Source organism: Cavia porcellus, unplaced genomic scaffold (assembly GCF_034190915.1).
Source record: "Cavia porcellus strain 051 isolate PalLab524CR breed Dunkin Hartley unplaced genomic scaffold, mCavPor4.1 scaffold_3, whole genome shotgun sequence".
NCBI lineage: Eukaryota > Metazoa > Chordata > Mammalia > Rodentia > Caviidae > Cavia > Cavia porcellus.
In genome coordinates, this window is record NW_026947486.1 from 55829260 (window position 1) to 55852043 (window position 22784).

Consider the following 22784-nt stretch of genomic DNA (forward strand, 5'->3'; position numbering starts at 1 on the left):
TTTCTGCCTGAAATTCATGTCTTAGAATTTCCTTCAGCAAACTGTGGCAAATTGAGCAAAATGTCTTTAGGGCCTTTCTGGGGCAAGACAGGCCTAAACTTTGTCTCACCCCATCCAGAACGTAACAGACCTTTGCTTTTGCTTTTCTCGTTAACCTCGTGGGAACATTCATTCATCCTTTTGTTCATCCTACTTCACCAAAAATATTCCTCATACTTTAGATGATACTAAGTTTGCAATAAGCCAAAACGTTTTATCCAGCTTTGTGTGCCACTTGATTTTGTTTACTCATTTAGGGGTTTGTGTAGTCTAATCAAACTCAGTTTTGGGTGACAAACTTTTGGCTTCCTGATAGATCATTCAGCTCCATTTCCTCCCATCCTGCCACTATTGGCAGCTGTAAAACCAGTAACTGCACTGCCATCCTTTAGTGTGACTTGCTTCATTTGGAAAGAAAGTCATTGTTGTTCCTATTGTTAATGTAGCATTAGGAACTTCAAGAACCCTATTACTGTGGTTTTTCAACACTCCCATTTCTGATATTGGCATTCCACTAGGACAGAGGTTCTCAAAGTAAAGCCCCTGGATAGGCAGCTTCACCACAACCTGCGAAATTATTAGAAATTTAAAGTCTGGTTTCAACATAAGGGAGATCTAAGGGATAGCAATTTACTTTTTCTTATGAGTGACCTTTTATTTTTCTTTTACAAGTGTAAAGGTTAAGTTTTATTATATTGTTTAAACTACATTTCAAATGAATTCCAAAGGTCATCCAATCAGACTACTTTTAAATTTTTTTGCCTTTGTTTTCTAATTCACTTTATTGGTATATTTTAGATATACATAATAATGACATTTCATTGTAGGAAATTTGTATCTGTACTTCACATATCTCAATTCTTTTTTTCTCCATATCCCTCTCCTCCCTTCAACCCCTCTTCACCTTCTTATTCACAAAAGCTTTGTTTCTATTTTTTCCTTCCATATACTTTTCTTTTCTCATCCTTTTTTCTCTTGCCCCTCACGTTTCCCTTCCTAGTTAAACATTTTCTTCCCATTTCCCAATATTCATTATGCATTTTATCCTTATTTACACTTTCACTTTCTCACAACAAAAACAGTGTGATATTTAATCATATGTGTTTGATTAATTTCACTTAAGAGTATGGTCACAAGGTGCATCCATTTACCTATTAAGTGCTTTAAATTTGTTCTTCTTTATAGTATAGTAGTAGTAGTCCATTGTATAAAAATACCACATCTTTATTCAACTGTTGATGGGCATTTGGGCTGTTTCCAAGATTTAGCTATTACAAATTGTGCTTCTATAAATATTGTGATATGATGCTTTTAATCCTTTCAGGAACATACCAAGAAGGGGAATGTTTGGGTCAAATACAACCTCCAGTTTTAGTTTCTGAGGAATTTCCACAGTGATTTCCACACTGGTTACACCAATCTGCTCTTCTGCCAACATTAGAAAAAGATTCCTTTTTCCCCACAACCCTTCCACCATTGGTTGATTTCTTAATAATAGCTGTTCATTTTGGGGTAAGATGAATTCTCAGATTGCCAACAAGGGCAAAACAGGGGCCATCACAATCTCTGATATGAAATTATCCTACAAATCTTCAATAATAAAAATAGAATGGTACTGACAAAAGAAAGAAGAAAGAAAGAAAAAGAAAGAAGGACCAGACCTAAGGATCAGTGGAACAGATTAGAAGATACAGAAACAACTGCAAACATACTCAGTCATCTCATCTTTTGATAAAGGAGCTAAACATCTTCACTGGAAGAAAGATAGCCTATTTAATAAGTGGTGCTAGTGATCCATTTTTAAACAACCATTCTAGCAGATTCAGATGCAACTGAAGTTTAAGGTTCATGATGGTTTGTTGTTTTGTTTTGTTTGTCTTTTTGAGACAGGATTTCACAGTGCAGTTCAGGCTGACCTTGAACACGCTTCATAGTCCAGACTGGTCTCAAATATACGGGGATCCTCCCGCCTCCTGCCTCAGCCTCCAGAGAGTTGGATTACAGGCATGTGCCACCATGCCTAGTGTAACTAAAATTTAAGAACTTTGGAGTTCAAGGAGTCTTGTTAGATAGGTGTGGCAACTGAAACTCAGTTAGCACTTACTCAGGATTACAAAGCTTGCTTAGTAAATAGAAGAGTGGAGAGTAAAGCCTGTCCCACACACTACTCTTTCTCCTATGCTACTCTAGGTTACTAGTGCTTGCAATTGTTTTTAGACAACTGTTTAAATTGAGTTCTGATATTACATTACATTTACATGGATTCTTATTCTCCAGGCTGTCTATTCCAATAATTTTTTAATCTATTGCCAGTGACAGGATCAGTCAGAATCATGTAGCATTTAGTGACAAGTTGAAAGGCTATTGGTATTGAACACTATACAGTAAACTCATTGGTATTTGTGTTGTACAGTATAGTTAGGAGTGATGTATATTGACATGTTCTCAAAACTAGAACATACCAAAATGAACTTAAGCAGCTTATTTACTAAGGAATAATCATTTGCATTCTCTCTATCTATCTATATCTATATATCTATATCTATATCTGTATATATAAACACATATTTATATATGCATAGATGTCTTTAGTAAATTATTGGATGGCATCAACAAAGCATTAAATGAAGTCCACAGTCTTTCTAAGCAAGGGGCCCTATGGGAATGCACAACTTGCATATCTATGAAGTCTCTGAATTTTACCTCAATGATACAGTTACTGAAAGAAGCAAATTCTGCACCATGTTCAAAAACAAAATGTACATTTTGACTTAAGTAAAACTGAGAATCTTTTAACAAGAATCCACTAAAAGAAAAATCTCTTCCTATCAGTGACCAGTTTTAATTTATTTCAAAATATCTTTTTATTTATCAATTCTAACATGATCTCTATAGCAAATAAAAAGAGAACTTTTCCCATGAGAAAGTCTGTCAAGAAATAACCTTCTCTTATCCTCTTTTGATATATTATGAAATAGTTCTTATCTCCTTAAAGTGGGGTTGAACATTTTTCTCTGATGAATACTTTATGTACTCTGAACAAACAACTTCGAATTTGCCATATATTTCGCAGAAATTACAATTTCTTTTCTTTTAATCTATAGTAGTTTTAATTATTATATCCACAGAAAGTTTTTACCTCATTCTGTATAAATATCTTAGTCTATTCCTATTGCTCATAACACATAGTGAGTGATGCAAAGAGATTTATTTTGGTGCATGGTTTTGGAGGCCCAAAGCCAAGAGACTACATCTGATGATGGCCTTCTTACTGGCAGACCCCCAAGATGGTGCAGAGCATCACATGGCAAGAGATAGGGAGCCTGTGTATGTCTTTTCCAGTCTCTATCTCTCTATTTACAAAGCCACCAGCATTCAGCTATTGAGGCTCCACCCTGATGACCTCATCTCAGTTTAATAACTTTCCAAAGGCCTCATTTTTTTTTTAACCAGGAACTGGGATTCAAACTCAGGACCTTACATTTGCCAGGCCATGCCACTGAGCTATAGCCCAGGCTCAGGCCTCACTTCTTAACACAATAGTTGGATTAAGTTTCCACCCTCTTAGTGTCTTATAATGGGAATTAAATCTCAATTTATGAATCCATGATTATTGGACACATTCAAACCAGAGTAATATAATATGGGCTAGAACATTTCATTTTACAGCATATCTCTGGGCCTTTTTGTACGTGATGTGAAGTTCTCCTTGATTATTACTGCTCCTTGTAATTTTCTGTGATTTGGTTTTTAGAAAACATTTGGATGCTCTTCAGATTCTATAGTCCAATTCTCTGCCTCTAGAGATGCCTGCATATAACTCTATAAGACAAACAGGCAAATGGTCTATTTCTAAAAATCCTAGGAGAAAACTATATAGTAGGAATATTCAGGAAAACATCAACTGCACTTACATTCTTCACAAGTTTCATTGTTCTTCAATCTGGTACAGTATTACCTTGGCTCATATACTGATTCCATGATTCTGGGGAAGATGGCTGCATTTATTTGTGCAGGGAAGAAGGACCATGATTCTATTCCTAACCAGATGTGGAGTTCATAAACAGGACCAACATTTTGCTGAATGCTTCTGTTTACAAACTGAATTTTTTGCAAACAGAACTGTTTGTGAACTGAGATATTGCGCTATTTTCTTTTAATTGGCATTATCTGATATGTTTTATTCCTGTCCTTCAAGCAAAGTGCTTTATTTCTTTATACTCTTGTTGAGTAAATAGAAAGAAGACCTTCATAACCAGTATATTCTGTGTCATACTCTTGAAAACTTCCTCCTCACATTTGTCAGTATTTTCTGATGCTCCTACAGACCTTGGTTAATCATTATTATTGTTTTTTTTTTGAGTTTTTGTTTGTTTGTTTGTTTGTCTGTTAGTTTATTTTTAGTACTGGGAATCAAACTCACAGCCTCACACTTGCCAGGCAGTTGCTATGCCACTGAGCTACATGTCTAGCCTCATTATTATTGTTTACATTTTTTGAAGAAAAGTTATTACATTATTCAGTTTTTCTTATATTCAACAATTGTTATATTTCATTTGCTTCTTAGTATTCACTGTATTTGCAGTATGAACAATGTCACACTGGCTCTAATATTTATTAGAATAATTTTATTTACTGTATTTATGTCATATTGGAAAGGGAAAAATTGAATTTTAAATATGTAAAGTCTTTTATCAAAACAAAAAATGCATTCTTTGACATTAATAAAAGTCATTCTGATGTCTTCTTATAAGAAAGAAACTCACTAAAATGACAAGGAGCCTGAAAAATGCAATTAGGTGTTTGAGTGAACTGAGCTATTACTTTTTCTAACTGATAAATTCTAAGATACAAAAATAAAATATAATTAATAAGAAAGTGCAAACATGGCAGATACATTGCTAATTAATATTAAAACAGTGTCAGTATTTTATGTGCTTACAGTGGAAAAATAAATTTTACTTTTTCAAATATTGCTGAATTTTCTTCTGAAAAACACTGTAATTGAATTTATTTATTCAATTCTCGATGAAGTACTGACTGAATCAAGGTCGTGAAAAAATAAATAAGGTTTCTCTAAGTGTAGTAACTAATCTGCAAAGGTTTGACATTCATTGATGCTTGCTGAGGGAAAAATTGAGTTCTAGAGATTGTGTTTTGCTCAGTATTGCACAACTTACATTCATGAGCTCTACTTAAGCTTTGATTTCTAAATCTCTCCCTAGTGAAGTCACACCTCCAAAATGTTCCATTAAAATGACAAGATAAGCTGCCTTGCATTCTGAATTGTGGGCAAGAGACAGAGTTCTAGGAGATACTGGAAAACCATTCTTAAATTTTAAGGAATAAAGCACAAATTATTGATCTCAGTAAAATGTAAAATTATTTAGAGATAATAGCCAAAAGAGCAAGCATTGGCTTTTCTTGATCTTGTACTTATGGCTATATTAATCACTCATGTAGAGTCAGAACATGGAAATGGTGGTTGTGGAACTTGAGAGCTATTGGAAAGATTGTGTTTTTCAAGCAATGCATTTTAGAAGACATTTTCATTGTCATAAGTTTGTGTACTACATTATCTTCCACATTTCTCTGCCCTCCCCTCTTCTGTTTGGAAGTATTTTCTCAGAGGGTTAGTGGTAGTTCTAATGGTTTACTTATATCTCTAAATCTTAGTTCAAATCATATGAAATTGTTGCTATTTAATCTTCCAAAATTGCAATCAGATCTAGTTCAGTCTATCTAGAAAAAAAAAAAAAAACATATTTGCCAAACAGAAAGGTAATCACCTACCATCCATTAATCATTTTTTGGGGTGGATGGAACTCAAAGTGACCTTAGTTGATCATTTATGGTTTAACATTTAACAAAATTCCATTGCAGGTTCTTGGCATTTAAAACAGAACTTTGATTAGCAAAACCTTTTCCATGTTCATTTAGAGCCATCCTGAGAAACAGGCCTTAATGAAGTTCCCTGACCAGTAGCCTGGTTTTGCGTGGATACAGGTCTCCTCTTTGCACATAGCACTTTGCAGAAAATGCAGTGATGTTGGTTAATTTATAATTATTTTTATTTTTGTTCCAAATTAATATGCCCTACCTAGTCATTCTAATTAAATTAAAAGATACTGTAATATTTTGGATAGAGGTGGATGTTGACAAGATATCTTCAGCTACTGGTTTCTAATCATCTGTTTTAAGTAGATGATTATCCAACACATGTTGATTTGACTCTGAGAAGAAAGTGGCCTCTTTTTAATTTTATTCCCCAACTCAGAGTATACCTGAAAATAGTTGCCTCTAGAGTGATTGGATATAGCAGTGAATACATTCTGTAAATATATTTTTCCCTCTTTGTCAAAGATAGTGCTAATGTGAATGCTTAGCTACTAAAACAAATATGACATTTTTAAAGGCTCACAGGTTGGAGAATTGCTTTAAAGAAATCATGTTATATTTTTGTCTTCCTTTTCCTGAAATAGAAAATCATAGTCCTTTTGAAGATCTAGGATTCCATATGTTGTGAGACTAAAGAGTGTGTTGCTCTTAAAGGATGGAGATAAATCTCCCCTATACTAAAAATTACTAGCTGACTTAGAAGTGCTGAGTGAAAAATGGTCTTTATCATTTTTTTGCGGACTGAAATTTTCCCCCACTGATATAGGCCATAAATAGGAAATAAATAATATTCAATGAAATCAGATAATATGCAAAAATTTCGTCGATCAGTTTAAATGAACAGATCATAGAACAAAATATTGCTTAGTCCTAAATCTTTGCCAAGGAGACTTTAGTAACCTCACTGTCTGCCCGTTTGGTAAATACTACCTCTCAACCCCATTTTTTGAAGAATAATAGGTATTTGTTTTTGAATAATAGGTATTTGCATAAAAAAGGTAAAATGATAAAGCGTATTACAAATTATTTATGCTCAGTAGATAAGTCAAAGTATTTAATATGTTTTGTTTAATCGATGGTTAGTCCCTCTCTGATGTATTTATCTGAGGTTATTTATCAACATATGGGCCATACTAAAATAGATTTTCTAAACAGTAGAACTTTGGCTTCTGCAAATGCGTAATGTAAAAGTTGGCATTTTTGATTGATTATTGTTCTTAGAGCCAAAAATTATATTTTTCTGTCCATAAGATATATTATGTATAAAAATAGAGATTTTCAAAAATATGTCATTTTACTCAGTTTCATCAGAAAGGCTGTTTATTAAAAGCCAAGAATTTTCTTGATTTCCGAATTACCCCAAATAGAAAAATGTATAATTTATCTATTAGTAGCGCAGCAGTCTTAGGAGGATGGCTTACAGTTCTGTCTTGTACACAGTGCTGTTCAGTGAGCATGCGCCCCATAGTTATGTGTTGATAGTGTGAAAGAGTTAATTGAAAACTATATAAGGAATGTGCTGAGGGAATGATCGAAGCAAAGGTAATTAACTGTAGGTACTTCCTGTTTTGTTCTCTGGAGCCTGCTCTTCTGTGCAGAGATACAGTTTAAATAAATTTGAAATTATAAATCTTTCCTGGTTATTCCTAAGTAAGAAATGTGTTTATTTGCAAAACTATCTCTAAACACAAGTGTGTCCACTGTAATAAAATATAATAACGTATATAAACAGTAGTGACACAACAGAAATGAACAGGGCCATATGTAGTTACTTTATAGAACAGAATATGATGTAAACCATGGTATTTTTTAAATTAAAAAACATTAAAGCAATATAAAGGTCAAGTAGACACATCAGTTTAAAATAAAACACTTATAAACTTAAGTTCCAAAGAATGAAAACTGTTAACTGCCAATATTTCCTCTGGTTTCACCAGCTTTTAGCAGGCTATTTAGGCATAATTATCATCCATGACTTTATTTAAAAGAACCCCACAAGTTTCAGAAATTGACATAATTATATCTCTGAGGTATTCATGCTTAATTTTCTAATTCTGTACCTTTTTCTTCTAACTGATCAATTCCCACGTAATTCAGTGGCATCCATATTATTTGCTCAGAAGTCTGTAATTATAGAATTCTTCTAATTAAACACCCTATGCTTTACTGCCCTGTGTTCTCAGGAGCTCTGTGCATTTTAATTCTAGAAAATCTGAAGATAGAAAAACTACTTTTATTCCCAGATGAACAGTTTTAAGTGATGAAAAAGGTTAATCAGTGTTGCATTGATAATTTGAAACACCATAAGGTGTTAGTACTTAAAATTCAATTATTGCATTATTTTTATTTATCTTCTTTTTTTAATTTAAAGGTTAGATTCATTTAAATGGTAGGAGTAGTATGCTAAATTTCCTATAAATATCTGCCCTAGGGAAGAGTTATTTATGTATTTTGATATTAATTTCTGTCTATTGGAGGCCAACCTCTCTTATTTTTAATGTATATAATTAAAGTTAATCTGAATTTTAATTATTTAATAAAGTAACTTGTTGGTAATATATATTTATTTAAATTGTGTAAATTACCTAAATAAATGTTTCCATGGCACATAGTCTAAGAATTTAGGAATTTGACCTTGTTAATATATCTGATTAAATAAAGTATATTCATATTGTAATCTTTATGAAAACCATACTCATTTAAACTTGTAAGTATAAGATATCTGGGGCTTTTTTTAACTATTTGTTTTCAGAATTTACATTAACTTTTTATTTCCTAAATTAGGCACGTAAGAAACAATGTATAGGTGTGAACACTCAGGATATATACAAAATTCTGAAGAGGAATGGCTTGGTACATGTAGTTTGAGAAGTCAAGTAGAGTTATTGAAGCAGCTATCAAAATTATTTTTTGCTTGTATTGGATCTGATGAGCATTGAATCTTAAAAAATGGAATAATACAATTAAAGTTATAATGGGAGAGACTACAAAAAGGGAATTTAGTAAATTTAATCATGTATAGTCATCAACTTCTAGGAATGAATGATTAATTTGAGAGAGGAAGCTAGGATTCTGAGATATTTTACCAAATGGTACAACTTAATCACTGAACTTGGAGACAAATTATTTAAAAACATTCAAAATTCAAGTTGGTAGATTAATCTGTAATGAGATGACTGGGATGAAAAGTCTTTAAGGGTGTGTTTTTAGTGGGGAATTTGTGAATGATTGCATCAAGCTTACGTATATCAAGTCTGAGATAAGGGAAATCTAATGAGTAATTTTATTTAAGGGTAGTTTATAATTTGAGTCTGAAATGGAAATTAGTGTGAATGATGGTGATGTGAATTAAGCCATCTCTGCCATAGAAGAAAACTAGAAGCCTTGAAAGTGAGATAACTTCCCGAAGAATCTCAGAAAGCAAAAGCTATTGACTTGTCTATCAACATTTGGTCTGCTTTATAGATACTTATCTTTCAGCAACTTGTTTAATTCCATTAGGAAATAGCAGTGAGTTTGCTACAAAGACAAATACATTTTAGGTTACTAAGAAACAATCCAGCCATATTTAGAATCAGACTGGCTTGTCCTTAGAGCTGATTTTTTAACTCTTCTTCAGAAACTATAGAAAGGTCAAGACCTAAGGGTAAATCCTTCCCTTTCCTATCTTGAAATTCAATGCAAATTATACTGTTGAGCTAAGATGAAGCATGTCAGAAATGCATACCTTCATCTCTTTCTGAGGCATGTAGGAATTGGCACTTTCTTATGTATTGCTGTTCATGCTTGGTACCTGCTTCTCTTCTCTTCTCTTCTCTTGTCTTGTCTTCTCTTCTCTTCTCTTCTCTTCTCTTCTCTTCTCTTCTCTTCTCTTCTCTTCTCTTCTCTTCTTTTTCCAGTCTTTTGAAACACGATTTCATCTTGCAGTTCAGGCTGGCCTTGAATTCACTTTGTAGCCCAGGCTGGTTTTGTACTTGCAGCAGTGCTTCTGTCTCAGTCTCCTGAGTGCTCCTGAGTGCTAGGATTACAGGTGTGTGCCACCATACCTGACTTCAAACTGAGATTGAGATTGATTTCTTGACAACTTCTGTGACCTAATTTGTTTTATAAGAGATAACCTGAAGTAAACATTTTTTCCTAAAGTGCTGTTCTGTACTGATTGAATCAATTATTTTTCTTGATGGGTTTGATCTCAGCCACAAAAATGGAAAATTAGTTGGCAAACAATGGAAGAGAAAAATTAAAAGAAGTATTAGGAGTAGGTACACATGGGTAGAGTGCATAGATCATAATAGACATCAAAAGTATTAAAGTAGTAACATGAATGGGACGTTAGGCTTGGAGAGACAGTGTCATTGATGTGTCTTGAATGTTGTTTCAGTTCCTTGTGAGGCCTGAATATGTACCTGATAAAGTACATCCTATTTTTCCTTACTTCTCCATATATACTTAATTCTAAACCCCCATCTTTGTTTCTTGCAAATCATCTAAAATTTGTGAAAAGGGATAACACAAGAACCAGTTAAATACCAGATTTTCCATCTTTTCTTTTTGCTTCCTTGCTGTACCAAGTCACTGGAATATCTACTTCCTCCATGGGAGGAGATGGGGTTAAACAGATTATGCCACCCATTGGCCCACTAATTTAGGCCCAAAAGACTAACCAGCAGTAGAAGTAGAAAACACTTGGAAGCAAATGGAAGATTAATGTTGAAAATACAATCAGAAAATACTGGAATCTTCCTAAGATATCATCATAGAGCTTAAAAGTAAGATTTACATTCCATGTCTGGGAGCATTGATGAAGAAAACAAAACAAAACAAAATTTAGGTCCTATCCTCAATGAATAAAAAAATTACTTGGAAACACATGGCTTTTTTAAAAACTTATTTTACTATTTTAAAAAAAGCAAATATATTTTATCATATAATGAAGTCTGACATGCTTCTTGATTTGAAATGGATAATTGCAGTAAAGATGGACATTTGTATTATCATGCACTCTAAACATTCAAAAATGAGGTCATCAGAAAAAAATAATCACATGGACTTCTTGCATGTAATAGATAAATTGAAGTCAAGTCCCTATGCAAAAAAGCAGAGAAAGTTGGTGTTGCCTTTCTGCAGTTGTATTAGAAATTAGTGAAAGAATTGATTCTTTATATAGTTTGATAAGGAAAGCAACACCAGAGATTCAAAAATTGGATTAGCAATTTTGAATTGTCCGCTGGGTACCTGCATCGCAAGTGTCGGCAGTTAAATAGTACCAGTTCCCTCATTTACAGCATGTTTTTACTAGGTGGTAGACCACTGTTACTCAACCTACTTTTTATTTTTTGGTACCAGAATTGAACTCACAACTTCGCACTTTCCAGGCAGGCTGTGTGCCGCTGAGCTACATCTCCAGCCCTCTACTTATTTTTTTATTGGTACTGGGGATTGAACCCAGGTCCCTGAGGATATATAGGCAAGCACTCCACCAATGAGCTATAGCCCCAGTCTTGGGCCACCGTTACTGTTCTGTTGTATGACATTTGTTACACTTGCCTGTCTATACTCTTATAAGAGAGCTTCTAGAAAAATCACTAATATCCTATGCTAAGTGTTAAGAAATGTACAAATATTTGTGTTTATAGCCTCATGATGATGCTTTGTAAGGTAAAACTATTCACTTCTCTCTCTTCTCCCATATTAGGCTTGTGTTTGTATTTTTTGTGAAGATGGTTAGACATATTGTACAGTAGTGCATTTTAATACAGCGTTCCTGATGAAGTCCATAGATACAGAGTTAGGTCTTTCATAAAGAAGTTGGGATGGTACCCAGAGTTAGAAGTAGTCTCAGGAAAGGAAAACTTGGAGGATAGTCTCCCAACGGCTTTTGGAAAACCTCTCATCTGTATGTACTAGTCTGTAACTACTCTTTTGTAACTGGACTTCAAGTACTCTTAAATATAAACCCAGATAGGAGTGAATGTGTCAACATCATTTTATTACCTTGTCTTATTCCTGGCTTTGGCCTCCAAAGTGGAAGCATCTTTCACTCTCAGTAGGCTTATATTGACACTGATGTTTTTTTTTAACTAGCTTTCACCTGTGATGAGGCTTATTTTACAACATGGTTGGCTTTGCCGAGGTCCTTTGGCACCTCAGAGGCAGACTGTGAAATCTATAAATGTCTGTACCTAACATTGTATTGACATTGACAATGTGTATTTAGATCAGAGGTCAGTGATCTTTTTCTGTAAAGGGCTTACTAGTGAATATTTTAGGCTCCACAAGGTGTAAAGTCTCTGTCATATCTGAACTCTGCCATTGTCCCATAATAGCTGCCGTAAAAATGCATAATACTGCCATAAAACATGGGAATTGAAATCTGAATTTTGTGAAATTGTTATATATCACAAAGTATTACTCTTTTAATTTTTAAAAAAAATTGACATACGAAAACTACTTTTAGCATATGTGGTATTCAAAAACAGGTGGTAGGCTCAATTTAACAGGGCTGTGGTTTGACATCTATTCAAGACTTCTCTTGATTCTAATGCTGACTCTGTCACTGCTTAGCTGTATGACCTAGAACAAGTTCAAGTAAATTTACTTCAATTTCTTTACTTGGGAAGTAAAATGAGTTGGTATGGGAATTCCATATAAATCCCTTAGAATCGTGCTTCATATATAATAAGCTCTCAAAAAATGGCAGATTTATGATATATCTAGTTTTAAAACATCTTTGCTTTATCTCTTCTTAAAAATAAACTTCAATTTAGTTTGATAGATCATTTTTATGTGAGTTACATTTATTTTAATGTACTTATGCTTGCTTTTTCTTTATTCTGGTGTTTCATGCCCTTAGTAAATGATTGTTCTGATAAGATACACAGAGTATTTCAGAGATCTCTTTGAAATATTAATTATTTAAAATACTTAATGTGAGATATTTTACCAGAGGCATCAACAATGGATTTTCTGGTAAGCATTAACAATCAGGTTTATTGGGTCTTTGTTTATATATAAAAAGTATAATTTTCTTCTCCCAGTTTTCTAACCTATATGTTATGGAGAGAAAAAATGAGTAAGCATAAACATTTTCTAACTACCGTTTACTCTTTTGCTGTATTTAACTTAGGCAAACTGCCAAAAATAAGTCTCTTGCCAAAATGTTCCTACCTCAAAATTCTATCATTAAAAATCTATTCATTTGTGTGAACACGCTTCTCTTTAAGATGTAAGTACATCACAGAAAGAAAACTCACCAGTTCAATTTCCCTAAAATCTTTTAGATAATACCTATTATGTATATAATTTGGGATGAAATCATTTCATCCTTCATCATTCATCACTTTGGGGTATTCATTGCATGACAAGATTTACCTAAAATAGTAACCTTAAGTCAAAATTATTTAGAAAGAGTAGTAGTCACTTTGAAATTTATCTGGAATTTGAATTTAACCTCACCCACCATAGGAAGCTGTTAATTATTTGTTTTGGCAAAGAAATAAGATTACAAAATTAATAAGCTTGCTAAGGGACACTTCCCCTATACATTTAACTTTAATTGCTCTGAGTTTAATTATGCTTTTTGTTCTATACTACTATGCAAGATCTCAGCCTGGAAATGTGATATTTTTTTCTGTTTTGTTTTAGAACTTTTCAGCTGCTGCATAATACTAATTACTATTGCTCTGTCACTAGTTCATCCTGTGGTTACTAGTAATGTCTTCTCAGTTCCTGGGTCCTCTTTTCTCTTTTCAGTGTTTTCTTTTTTGAACAAGAGCATCTGCCTACATTATTTTTCAAAGAACTGTAAACTTTCCTCTTTTGCCCTCCTTAATCTCTTTGGAATAATATCTTGATTTTCTTAAACCATTTCTGGCCAAAATAACTTCATAGGCTATAATTTTATTTACCATCTATTGGGGTTTTCCAAGGCATCATTAACTTCCTTTTTGTTTGTTTGTTTTTGTTTATTTGAGACAGGGTATCACTATGTGGTTCAGGCTGGCCTTGGACTCACTAATGGTCTCTAATGCCTCGTGATCATCCTGACTCAGCCTGCCAAGTGCTAGGAGTACAGTCATGTGCCAGTGTGCCTAGTTTAACTCACTTTTTAAAATCACAGACTAACAGAATCTTTCCATCAGGTAGAGGATTTTTAGATTCTTTTATACAAGTTGTTCCAGGTTTTTTTTTTTTAATCTACGATATATCATTTTTGGCTCTGTGGTTTCTCTTATTTCAGACTAATTTATGGTAGTATTACTCTTATCCATAGATATTAAAGTCTTAAAGCACATTGTGTTATCTTCACCATATTACTTAGCCTTTCTTACAGTTATTAATCATTGAGTATATTAATTTCATGAAGTCTTGCCCAACTCCTAAAACCCACAGAGAACATACAGTAGTTACATTCCTTTCAATCAATATGTTCAAATGTTGTCTCATATGACAAGAGCCTATCTTCAGTAATAAATCTTTTCCCTTTGGGATCACTTAACACTAATTTTTTATTTAAGAGGAAAAAAGACATAGAAAAGGAAACAAAATGCAAAAGAGACAAACAACATCAACAAACCAAAACAATAACAGTATAGGTTTACAAAACAAGATGATAGGAATTTGACAATAGTTATACTATTGATATTGTTACCTTCAGAAGGATTGCTTAGATTACCAGATATAGACATATAAAACTGATATAAACATATGAGTATTAATTATTCTTTTCCAATAACTTATAAAATTAGTAGTATAGTCATCTTAGCTATCATATATATATACACATACTATATATATATATTTTTTAATTGATTATTTTTTCTTGTTGCTGGGACAAAATACCTAACACCCAAAACAAAGGAAGGAAAGGTTTATTTATCTCACTGTTTTGGAGGTTTCAGTTAGTAGTCAGATGTCTCCCAGGCAGGCTGGTATGGCAGTGGGGCAACACTTCAAGGCAGCAGCCAGAGTAAAAAAGACAACCAGAGCAAAAGGTAGCAAAAGAAGCATCTTTTCCTGCCTTATATTGTACACAGGCCACCTCCCCAACTTTAGGATGGGTGTAGAACTCGCAAAATCTCCTTGCCTTACTTTGCAAGATATAAGTATATTTATAAAGTAAGAACCCTCCTCCCTACTGAGTCTCTCAGTTAAACTTCTCAAGTTGACACAGTGCATCAACTATAACATATACATATGTGTATGTGTATCTTTTTCCTTTTGCTTTTCTTGTTTCCTCCTTTCCGCTATCCCAGTTGACACTAATTTCTGACTGCAGTTTTCTCAAACATTGAACAACTCAACCCTTGCAGAAATCTTTATACAAAATTGAGAACCCAAAGAGATACTTCGGGTTTTGGAGTTAGAGATCCTCTACTGATAGTCAATCCAAATCCTTTGAAATCTGAAACATTTCACATAAGGAATGTTCATCCTCTGTTAGCTTTAGTTTAGCAGTTATAAAGGTTTAGTGAATTGGAATGAGGTTTTTGGTAATGGAGGGATCTTTCAACTAGATCCTTAAGTTCCTAGATGAAGAAAGATTATTCTCATTAATAATGGTTGATAGAAAGGGGAGAAGAGGAGAGTATATTAAAAACCGTAAAGGCTCAGATATTTTACTTTACTTGGAAGTTATCTTCCCATAGTTTCTTGAATGTTCGCCAAAGACATGAAACTTGAGTGAGAAACACAGAACCTTGTATCATTTTACAGCAAACTTTGTGAGCTTCATGTTCACATAGGTTTTCCTTCCCTTCCAGTTCTGAGATGATGCCAAATTGTGCCTAAGTGAATGCAACACAGACAGCAAGTTTGTGTAAATGCTGAAGAACCCCCATGTTTAGCAAGCCTTAGTCATTTATAATACACTGAAAATAAACCTATGTAGTATGTGGCCTGGGGGAAGATAAAATCTCTCTTCAAAACACACAAACCTATCATTTTTCCCTGGATGGAAGTACTATGTCATCCAAGACTGTGCTATAAAAAAGTTCCTTAAGAGTATACTCTGGAACAAAGGCCATCAATGGCTGGTTCCTAAAATACACAAAAATGTGAAAAATCCATAAATAATTGTCTCTATCTAAATATGCTAGCCATCAGTGAATAGTTTTACACAAAAGGATATCAGAGATAATTAATTTTCTTACTTTTTTTTGTACTGGGGATCAAACTCATAACCTTCTGCTTGCCAGGGAGGTACTTATGCCACTGAGCTAAATCTCCAGCCCAGATAATTAATTTACTTTGGGCTAATTTTAATCTATAGCATCTCTAAACTCTTTTGGGGGAAATTAAGTAAACACAACACAGGTAAATGTTGATCCTGAAAATTGAGCAAATACAACCTGTACTTTTCATTTTATCTGTTGATAAGCAGATCGCATGAAGCTTACATGCTACATTCAGCCTAGATCAGTATTTATGAAGTGTCTCTGAAATTTTACTTTTCAGCCATGCTTGTATATTGTCATTTTAGTGGCTAAAAATATTTACTAAATTTGCCCCTTGATATTCTTTCACTCAGTAAAAGATATTAGATAATAGATATTATAAGATGTAAGAAACTATGTATTTTCTGTATGTGCACAATAAAGTTTTCTTTCTCAGTATGAAAACACTTAAAAGACTTTATTCTTGTGTTTAACTCGGACAGAAAAAGCAACTTATTACTAATTACATGTAGGACTTCATGATTCCATGAATTTAACAATTGTTAAGTGAACTGTCAACGTAATAAAATTAAATCACAGACCAAATTTCACTAAAATTCATGCAGAATGAAAGGTAATATCTTTCTGATGAGTATGTTGGCTTCCATTTAGTTTTAGGATGATTCACTGAAATAAAATTGGTCCTAGGAATATATTCATAAAATTTTGAAGTTAAAGACTTTCTTTTTAGCAGAACCATGTAACATATGCATTCTCAGGAGCAAAATCACAAGCATGAATATTGGTTCTTGGAAAGGTAGATAGATAAAAAGTGCTAGACACTGCAGTGGTTTGTGACCCTACAAAAAATATTTATGCCATTAAATTTTTACAGTGAAGTGAAAGGAAAAAAGATATTGGAAAGTGCACATGAATGAAAGAATGCAAAAGAAAATGCAAAATAATGCAAAGGGAAAAAAAGGATGAGAAACACTGATCTGGCATAGTAATATTTTAATAAATATTGTCAGATGACACTCATTAAATTAAGCATAGGGATCATTTTTAATCTATCTCTAGTTTGTCATATTTTCCATCTTTTTAGTCTAGTCTCAATATTATATCATTAAAGAGTTTTAATGATAGATACAAATTTTAATGTCATACAATAAAAATTTCATGTTTGCATTTAACTTATATAATATATATTTAAAATCTTTACATACATTCTGCTCTGTTCACTTGAATACATATATTCATTTTTCTATACACTCTTTACACTTATATTTTTACAAGGCAACATGAAATGCACTTGTTCTGTTGTTTTCTCTTTTCTGTACTTCTATACTTTTGAAAATTCTTCAGTGTATCTTTGCAGTTCTACTTTTGCTGACTTATAAAAATTGGGGTTCTCCAGGGAGTTGGAGGATTAAGAGAAATATTGCTCAAAGGATATTAATTTCAGTTAGGAGGAATACACACAAAAGGTCTATAGCAAATCATATTGACTGCAGGTAATAATAACATATTATAATACTTGAAAATTGTTAAAAAAAAGTATATTTTAAGAATTTTTGCCACAAAATATTTTTAAGTATGTGATGGAGTGCCTGTGTTAAATGTCTTAATTTAACCATTTTACAATGTATACAAAAAAAAAGTCCTCTTGAATTGCATTTTCTGTCCCTCAACTGCCTTCTAATATACATTTCTGGAGTAATGTTACCATTTTCCAATGACTCTCATATATTTAACTTCACCTAATCTTCACTCCTGAATTCCTTACCCATATTTCCAGCTTCCTACCAAGGTTCTCTACATAGATACTCCCTAGGCATTTCAAATAATTCATCACATTTTCTCAAACCTGTTTTATTTGCTCCTCATGTAATTATGCTGTACTCCTAAAATTTCTCTGCCTTTTGTTTTGACATCTTATACAATCGTACCTGACAAGTTTTTCTAAAGCGTAAATCTAATTGGTCATTTCCAATTGCTTAGGGCTGTGCTGTGCAGTACAGTAGCCACAAATCACATGTGCCTATTGAGCATCTAATACAGTTAATCTGAATCAAGGTGTACAAAAATACATTCTAATTTTTAAGACTTAGTCTGATAAAGAATATAAAATACACCATGATTTTTGTATGTATTTGATTAAAAGTTTAATGTAGTACAGTAATTCCCCATGTTTAAAAACATTTTACTATAGTTGTTACAATATTTTAAATGATGTGGTTTTCACTCATGTCCTGCATTACAAAACTACTAGATAGTGCTGGCTTTAGGATCATGTTCAAATCCATATCATGATATTATGATCTGATTACCACTGCCTTGTTCACTTTAACATATGTTGTTGTCACAGAAATAGGATAATTTTGGAAATGGTTATGTAGCTGAGTGGTAGTATACTTGCCTAGCAAACTCAAGGCCCTGGATTTATCTATCATAGCATAAGGGTAAAAAGGGGGACTAATCTTAAGTGTCTGATTGATCTGGAGCCCCTCCACACACCAGCTGTATGATGCCAAAGCTTCTATAGCCTTAGCTGAAAAGATACAAGAAATGTAAGGCATACACTGCCTAAAATTTAATTCTCCCAGGTATATTGTAGCTATGCCCATCTACTTTTGATCCCTCTTGTCTTTCAGTTGAAAAAAGCATGTGTATACCATTTGAAAACATAACATTATGTGAAATAAAACAGACAGATGAACTTAAATACAAGATGATTTCATCATAAGAAAAATCCAAAGTATAAATAAAGAACAAAATAAAGACAGATAAAAAGAAATGGGAAGATAGGTCTTTTGCAAATGGAAAGGGAATCAAGAGATAGGGGAGCATGGAAAGAACTGAGATGTGATGTATACATCTAGCAGCTTCCTACAATGAGTATAAACATTATATGTCAAAAATATGAACTAAAAAAGTGAAATGAAAATGTGGGAAGGAGATTTGGATACAGAGACAGGATGAGGATAGGGAAGGGGAATAAAAGGAACTAAGATATACTACGCGCATGTACCTAATAAGCAAACATAAATACAAAAAGAGCAGGTGATTGATGATTAGTGTAGTTCAGATGTATCAGTGACCTTACACAATTCTCTTTTACTAGTCACTGCGGTTGTCTTTTCCTTTAGTGTTTACCCAATTCTGTACTAGAGAACTTCTGTATATCTCTTCATTTTTATTCAGTGTCCTGTCCTAGAGAGTTTATTTCTAAAAGAATTAATTATTGTGGCATTGAACAAGTCTTAAGTAAAGAGCACAATAAAAAAGATTTTAGCTTGTTCTTGACCATGAGATTTTTCCTCTGTGATATGATACCCTGTCGTTAATTGTTTAGACAAAGTAGGATTTAAATTTAATCTTGGGTTAACTACTATCAGAAATGATATATCCTCCTGCCTGTAAATACCCTTACCCACAGATCCACACATTTAGCTATAGCTCAAAGCAAAGAACATATTTACGGTTCCTTTTTCATCCTTTAGGCCAGTTGGGATAGGAGGGTTCAGTTCTCTGTGAATCAGTCACAGCTTAGTAGATTTTCTAGTAATTAACACCTTGAGAAATGCTCTAATAATTCTTAAAAATGTGTTTTACAGCCACAGTTGTCAAAGGTAACACTAAGAGGAAATGTTTTAAATGTTATTTTTGTTAGGAATTTCCATGAACATTCTGCTCCTGGCTTCCTAGCACTTTTTCCCCCGCTACAAGAAAAGTTTAGGCACACAACAGCATTCTAAAAAGGAAATAAGACTTCAGCTGATATCACTCAAATGTAAAATGTAGCCTTTCAGATGATGTGGTCATCTTTTCTTTATATAATGTCAGCATTTCAAAATGAGTAAAGGATATGGATTAGGTAAGAATTGAATGCAAATAGTATCTTTTGAGATAATTGCAGATGATGGTTGAATGCTTAAGGTATTATTACAATCAGTATTTAACCTTGTATAACTCTGCTTCATCAAATCATGCCCTCCATGTTGATTGCATTAAACTGGGTCAGTGTTTTTTTATTTAGTAATATCTCACAAGAATCTTAACAGAAAGGCAGCAGTAGCTGATCAGCTACTGTTTCTTTGCATACTGAGCATGTCATCAATAATATAAAAGACACAGTCTTTAAATTGAGAGAACAGTGGGGATTGCCATGAATTTTGCTTAATGATGCATAATAAGCCAAGCAGTCTGTGATGCCAAAAACTGACAGAATCCATTATGTTAAAACAGGTATGTCCTTAATTTAGGGGTATTATATAAATCTGACAGGAGTGTTTTCCTTTATTTTTCTGCAGTTTCACTTTAATTGCTCCAAGATTAATTCTTCTTTTTCTCTTTCTCTAGAAGGTGATGAAACTGGAGTGATGGATAATCTCCTAGAAGCCCTACAGTCCGGTGCAGCCTTCCGAGACCGAAGAAAGAGGATTCCAAGAAATCCAGGTAATATTCATTCTATCTCGCATGGTCTTAAAAAAATGATAATTTCAGAGCCATGTACTGCCCACTTAAAAAAAAAAAAACTACAAAGTTAAAGAATATTCACATGATAACATTAACATTTGTTTGCAGTTAATGCGTCAAATTTAGCAGGCTTCTACATGATTGCAAGTTTGAATATGGTAAATATATTTTCAAATAAATATACAGTTTGAAAAAATAATTCAGAGATACAAGCTCAAACTGTGTTTACTAATACTTTTTTTTTTTTTTTTTTTTTTTTTTTTTGAGGCAGGCTTTTGCCGTGTAGTTCAGGTTGCCCTTGAACTCATTGTGTAGCCCAGGCTGGTCTCTAACTCACAATGATCCTCCTCCCTCAGCCTCCCATATGCTGGGATTACAGCCATGTGCCACCACACTTATCTACTATTAAATAGTTTTCATTTTTTTTGTAAGCATGTCTTAAGTGAAAGGTAATTTAAAATCATAACTGTAATAAAATCATTAAAAATAATTGGCTCAAGGTTGTAACATTAGCTATCCACAGGTAAGGAAATTGAGACAATGCCTGTTTCTAGAGATCATTTTGGTTTTGCAATGCAGATGATTATCTATTAGCCATTTCATTAAATTAGAGACACCAATAATCCAAAATTCTCAAAAATCACAAAACATTGGAACACTTTATGTATCTATTTGATTAATAGCAGATAAAGTAACACTATGAAAATTGAACTCAGGTAGGAAACAATCCTTTTCACTCAAGTAGAATTAGAAAACTGTCCTCTTTATCCATATGTACCCTGTGGTTGAGATAAGTAAAAGCATCTTTCTGGATCCAAGCAATGTTAACCGTCCACCTTTTCCACATTAGGTTTTGTATTTTCAGTGCCTATTTTGGCTGAAGTAGAGAATGAAATTAGTTGTATTGATTTTAACAGTCTTCTTCATGTGCTGTAAAACTGTATGGACAAGTAAGTGAAAAAAAAAGGGAACATTTATAACAAATACGTAAGCGATTCATAGTAGTATGTAGCAATTTAACTTAAAATCAGTAAGATTTGATTGAATAGCGTATACTTCAAAAATGTCCTGTATGTGGGCTTGAAGTTAACATGCATTTCTAAAATGGAAATTAGTATTTCTTGACACTGTTAAAATTCAATAAACCACTTAGAGAAATGGGATACAGTACAGAGATTTTCGGAAAGCTTTTGGCAGTAATGAAATTCACAGCACAAACCGAAATAAGTTTTGTTCATCGTTCTCTTATGTGGGTGAATCCTGATGGGTAATGGATAACATTCTATCTTTACCCTTCATGGATGGTCTGTAGAGAGCCTAAAAGTAAAATGTGATTGAAACTCTTTTTGTTACAGACTATTTAATATGTGCATGAGGACATTGATTATGGCCTACAAAAAGAATAGAAGACTGGAGACCAAATAATAAAAAATCTTTATTTATATATTCATAATATTTTTAAAGTAATGTTGCTTGGCAGAATGGGGAGAACATGACTAATCTACAACTATGAGGCTGTCATTTGACCTATCCTCAGTGTTTTATCTGTAAAATGAGAATATTCTATGTACTTACAACTCTTAAAGAAAATAAAAATCCTTACTACTTTTATTTGAACTATCAGAGTAGTAATAGTGAAGTGCTAACTGAAATCCTCTTTAGAGCAATTTATCTGGTAAGCAGTTAATAACTAAAATCACATTATTTTATGCCATAAAAGAACTTCATAATTATTCTACTCTGTTTATTTTAAAAATAGGCATTGCTAAGAACCCTGATTGATAAGTCTCACATCTCATAGTCATTCTAGAAAGACTATATTGAGAAGAAATACTCCATGGAGATTTTGTGACGTTGATATTCAAGGGAAAATAGTGTTGTCAACTGTGAAACACCAAGAACATGTTAACAAACTGAATAAATTTAGAGCACTAATTCCAAGTCATCTGAATTAGAATCGTCTCTAATTTGTAGTATGTTTTGCTATTGCAGTCATTCTAAGTAACAACTGGAGCAAGTGTATAGAATGTAATGGCAGAGTGTTATAAATTGTTTGGATGCCCCTGCCCCGCCAGACTCATTGGTTTGTTATCTTGCTCTGGGATTGGTCGTGTGAATGCTGCACATGCTCAGGGGCAGAGAGCCAGCATACAATGTAAGGCCCAGAAGGAGGTGTACCTTTTGCCTTTTGCTCTTGCTGTTTGCTGCCACCAG

General features: G+C 33.3%; 1 protein-coding gene across 7 annotated transcripts in view; it reads left to right on the top strand.

Moving 5' to 3' along the window:
• The window catches only part of Diaph2 (diaphanous related formin 2), an 875814-nt gene that overhangs the window by 676693 nt on the left and 176337 nt on the right, over nucleotides 1-22784 (top strand). For 4 of the 7 annotated variants that reach the window (XM_063245551.1, XM_063245546.1, XM_063245545.1 and 1 more), the window contains one exon: nucleotides 20454-20549. In XM_063245551.1, coding sequence (XP_063101621.1) covers nucleotides 20454-20549 — 96 coding nt within the window. Of the gene's footprint in view, nucleotides 1-20453; nucleotides 20550-21925; nucleotides 22768-22784 lie in introns of those variants that run through there. The other 3 variants (XM_063245550.1, XM_063245549.1, XM_063245547.1) reach the window with 3 other exon arrangements.